General features: G+C 42.5%; 1 protein-coding gene across 1 annotated transcript in view; it reads left to right on the top strand.

Moving 5' to 3' along the window:
• Nucleotides 1-34: 34 nt before the first annotated feature.
• DDX19B (DEAD (Asp-Glu-Ala-Asp) box polypeptide 19B) overlaps nt 35-5,177 on the top strand; it is a 20,094-nt gene continuing 14,951 nt past the window's right edge. Inside the window, exon 1 of the mRNA XM_010850724.1 lies at nt 35-217. Within this exon, the coding sequence (XP_010849026.1) occupies nt 161-217 (57 nt within the window). The 5' untranslated portion in view covers nt 35-160. The remainder of the gene's footprint in view (nt 218-5,177) is intronic.

Raw genomic sequence — 5,177 nt, 5'->3', positions numbered from 1 at the left:
GGCGCGGCCTCTGCCGTCCCGGGGGCGCGCCCCTTCCGGTCCCCAGCTCCGGAGCGAGTGACTTCCCCCTCCCCGGGGTTGGAGTCGCCCGGGATTGCTGATCGCGCCGCACAAGCTGCCTCGTTCGCCAGCCCTTGCGTCCCAGCCTGTGCCCGTGACCATGGCCACCGACTCGTGGGCCCTGGCTGTGGACGAGCAGGAAGCGGCTGCCGAGTCGGTGAGTTGGTTTCAGCCGTGAAAGGGTCAGGGGGCCAGTTTTGGCCGGGGATCGGATCCTGGAAAAAGTCACTCCCTGGGTTGGTCCGAACCGGGATGGGGTGCGTGTGGGGATAGAGCCTGGACCCTGAGCTGGCTTTGTTTCCCCACCCGCCAGCCTCCCCCGGGTTACGTAAGCAGAGGTGAGCGCTCCCATCGGGAAAAGAGCCAGCCGCCCCCCTGTCTTCCTGGAGTCAGGATTGCACTTACCGCCTTGAACTGTAGTAATCACCTATTTAGGTGTCATTTTCCACTTCCCCATTCTGAGCTGCTTGGGTCCAGGAACCATAGCTTACTCATGTTTGTGTGCTTCCTCAGCTTGCTCATTGATGATGAATGATCCACTCTGTGGGCCCGGCAGTCAGTAAATCCTCTCGTGATCAGCTTAACTTTGTTGTGGGCCTGACACACAGTAAGCAAGATATATGTTAAACGGTACTGTGTAGAATTAATTTTTCCCGCCTAAACATTCGCATTATGATAGTGCTTTGAACCCGCTTTTTTGGTACCTGAGTTCAGTTCTGTTGCTCAGTCGTGTCCGACTCTTTGCGACCCCATGAATTACAGCACTCCATCACCAATTCCCGGAGTTCACTCAAACTCAGGTCCGTTGAGTCGGTGATGCCATCCAGCCATCTCATCCTCTGTCGTCCCCTTCTCCTCCTGCCCCCAATCCCTCCCAGCATCAGGGTCTTTTCCAATTAGTCAACTTCTTCCCATGAGGTGGCCAAAGTACTGGAGTTTCAGCTTTAGCATCATTCCTTCCAAAGAAATCCCAGGGCTGATCTCCTTCAGAATGGACTGGTTGGATCTCCTTGCAGTCCAAGGGACTCTCAAGAGTCTTCTCCAACACCACAGTTCAAAAGCATCAATTCTTCGGCGCTCATCTTTCTTCACAGTCCAACTCTCACATCCATACATGACCACTGGAAAAACCATAGCCTTGACTAGACGGACCTTTGTTGGCAAAGTAATAGTTCTGCTTTTTAATATGCTATCTAGGTTGTCTGTGAATTTCTGGAGAACAAAGACTTAGTATTTTTTTTATAAGTGATAAAGTTTCATATGCACCTAAGGAGTCAGTTTTTTCCTCCCCAAAGAAAACTGCTGTTTCTCTTGACATTGATCTACGATATTGACCTCCTTGTTCCCTGAATTACATGCTTGCTTTGCTACTTATTCAGTTTTCTGTTTTAGGTGTTTATTGATTTTGACACTTTGGTCCATCCTCCTTTTCCCACCACAGAAGCACACCTTCCTATTCCTCATCTTCCACTGTGATTTTAGTTAGATCAGTTTCCTGTATTTATATTAATAACTAAAATATTTTTCCTATAGAACTTTTTCCTTGGAATTTATGTTTTTGTTTTGTGCTTATCACCAGTTCAACCCCAGGCTCTTTGCTAATCGTCTGTTTATCTCAAGATGTCCCCACACACCAAGTATTCTTTCAGTTTCATTTCTCCAAGGTCTTGTAGCCTGTTTTGAACTGTACTAATTGCCCCAATTTGTTTTAGGGGCTGGAGGGGAACAGGGCAAATTTCTCTTTGCCCTCATTCAGGGGACTTGCCCCTCTTCTCTTGTACTGGATCCTTTCATTTCTTCATCCCCCTCTACTTCTTTCTTGATTTGGTGGAGTCATATATCAGCTTTCTGAAGGTGTATAGGAAGTCAATTTTTTAAGATACTGCCTTTCTGAAATTAGCTTATTTTGCCCTATCACTTGAATAATAGTATTGCTGGGTGTAGCATTAATTGTAGGTTGGAAATTATTTTCCTGCCAATTAAAAAAAATTTTTTTTTAAATTTATGTCTGTGCTGGGTCTTCGTTGCTGCTTAGGCTTTTCTCTAGTTGTGATGTGTGGGCTTCTCACCACCACGGTTTCTCTTACCGCAGAGCTTGGGCTCTAGGGTGTGTGGGCTTCAGTAACTGCAGTTTGCGGGTTCAGGAGTCGCAGCTCCCAGGCTCGGGTTCTAGAGCACAGGCTCAGTAGTTGTGGTCCCCGGGCTCAGTCACTCCATGACATGTGGGATCTTCCCAGATCAGGGATTCAACTTATGTCTCCTGCACTGGCAGACAGATTGTTTACCACTGAGCCACTAGAGAAGCCCCACCTGCCAAATTTTAAAGACATTGTTCTACTGCCTTCTGGATTTCTGTATTTGTTGTTGAGATGTCTGAGACCATCCTGATTACTGATGTGACCCCCTTTTCCCTTTATAAGCTTGAAGAATCTTCTGTTTGTCTCCAGTCATCAGAAAATTCATGATAATGTGTCTTGATATGGGTTTATTTTCATTCATTTTATTAGGCATGGGGTGGGAACTTCATTCTGAGAACTCTTGCCCTTGTGTTATGGGAAGTTTTCTTGAAATTTTTCATTGTTGATTTCTTCTCCTTTGTTTTTATTTTCATTCCCTCATTTCAGACTCTTATTAGCTGAATGTTGAATCTCATTAATTTAAAAAATTTTTTAAGTCAAGTTTATTGTGATATAAAGTAAAATTCACCTTGTGCTACAGTTCTGTGAATTTTGGCAGAGGCATACAGTCCTGTCACTACCACCACAATCAAGATATAGAGCGTTTCCACCACTCTAAAAAGTTCCCCCAAACTTTTCTTGCATTCACTTTCTTGTCTCTACCCTGCTCTGGCAACTGCTGATCTGTTTTCTGTCATTTTACTTATACCTTTTCCAAAATGTAGTGTAAATGGTATTATACAGTATGCAAACCTTTTGAAAAATCTGGCTTTCAGTAGTTTGATCTTTTTTTATTGCTGGGTAGTATTCCATGTATGCGTGTACCACAGCTTGCTTAACCTTCTGTTGATGAACATTTGGGTATTTTCTAGTTTGAGGGTATTTATGAATAAAGCTGTTATATACATTAGGATATACAGATTTCGGTATGGACTTATGTATGCATTTCTCTTCGGTTCAGTTCAGTCACTCAGTCATGTCCGACACTTTGCAACCCCATGAATCGCAGCACGCCAGGCCTCCGTGTCCATCACCAACTCCCGGAGTTCACTCAAACTCACGTTCTTTTCTGTAGATATCTAGTGAAGTGAAGTGAAGCTCACGCAGTCGTGTCCGACTTTTTGTGACCCCATGGATTGTAGTCTACCACACTCCTCCGTCCGTGGGATTCTCCAGGCAAGAATACTGGAATGGGTTGCCATTTCCTTCTCCAGGAGATCTTCCCAACCCAGGGATCAAACCCAGGTCTCCAGCATTGCAGGCAGACACTTTACCATCTGAGCCACCAGGGAAGCTCTAGTAGATAACTAGTAGTGTGATTTGTTGGGTTATATGTTAAGTGTATGTTTAACTTTGTAAGTTATATACCAAATTGTTTTCCAAAGGGCTGTAGCATTTTGTATTACCACCAGCAACATGTGAGAGCTCTAGTTGCTTCACATTCTCAGCAGGACAGCATGGCCAGTTTTTCCCTCCATTCTAATAGGTGTATAGTGATATCTTATGAGGTTTTAAGTTACATTTCCCTAATGACTGCAAGGAGATCCAACCAGTCCATCCTAAAGAAAATCAGTCCTGAATATTCACTGAAAGGAATGATGTTGAAGCTGAAACTCTAATACTTTGGACACCTGATGAGAAGAGCTGACTCATTTGAAAAGACCCTGATGTTGGGAAAGATTGAAGGCGGGAGAAGGGGACGACAGAGGATGAGATGGTTGGATGGCATCACCAGCTCAATGGACATGAATTTGAATAAACTCTGGGAGTTGATAATGGACTGGGAAGCCTGGTGTGCTGCAGTCCATGGGGTCCCAAAGAGTCAGACACGACTGAGCGACTGAACTGAATTGAATGACTAGTGATGTTGAGTGTCTTTTTATGTGCTTTGCCACCTGTATAACTTCTTGAAGTGGTTTTCAAATCTTTTGCCAATTAAAAAAAAACTGATGATTTAAAAAAAATGATTGTTTTCTTATTATTGAGTTGGGAGAATTCTTCATGTATTCTGGATATAAGTCCTTTATCAAATATGTCATTTGCATAAATATTCTCCCTGACTGAAACTTAACATTTCAATTTTCTTAACAGTACTTTTTGAAGAACAGACACTTTCAATTTTGGCTAATTCTAACTTGTCAATTTTTTCATGATTAGTTCTTTCTGTGTTCTAAGAAACAGACCTCACCCAAGTCCACGAAGTTTTTCACCTGTATTTTCTTCTAGAAGATTTATGGCTTTAAGTGTCACATTTATGACTATAATCCATTTTGAGTTGATTTTTTATGTAGTAGGAAGATTGGATCAACATTACCAGTCAATTTTAGAACATTTTCATCATCCCAAACCCCCTATTTCTCCTCAGCGCAGCCCTTTGTAGCCACTAATCTGTTTTCTGTCTCTTTAGATCTGCCTATTCAGGACGTCGCATGTAAATGGAATCCCATCATGCGTGCTCTTCTGTGGCTGGCTTCTTTCACAGAGCACATTTTCAGGGTTCATCCATGTTACGGCATATATCAATACTTCATTAATTTTTGTTGCCAAGTGATGATATATAGATATGCCACATTTTATTTATCTATTCATTCGTGTCCACTGATGGGCATTTGAATTATTTCTACTTTTTAGCTATTATGAATAATGTTGGTATAATCATCATGTACAAGTTTTTGTATGAACATACATTTTCAATTCACTTGGGTATCTATCTAAAAGTGGTATTGCTGGATTATATAGTAACTCTGTGTTTAAGTTTTGAACTGCTATACTGTTTTCCAAAGTGACCGCATCATTGTATCATCTTTATTGGTTTTTTTTTGAGATTAGTATCACCTATGAGAGGCTCTATTGTGTAGAAGTTAAGACCTAAGACTTTGTAACCAGACAGACTTGGATTTGTACTCTGGGTCCCTCACTTATTAGTTATATGAGTTCTGG

Source organism: Bison bison, unplaced genomic scaffold (assembly GCF_000754665.1).
Source record: "Bison bison bison isolate TAMUID 2011002044 unplaced genomic scaffold, Bison_UMD1.0 scf7180017864295, whole genome shotgun sequence".
Lineage (NCBI taxonomy): Eukaryota > Metazoa > Chordata > Mammalia > Artiodactyla > Bovidae > Bison > Bison bison.
Note: the sequence above shows the minus strand (reverse complement) of the source record. Positions and strands in the feature narration are given on the sequence as shown.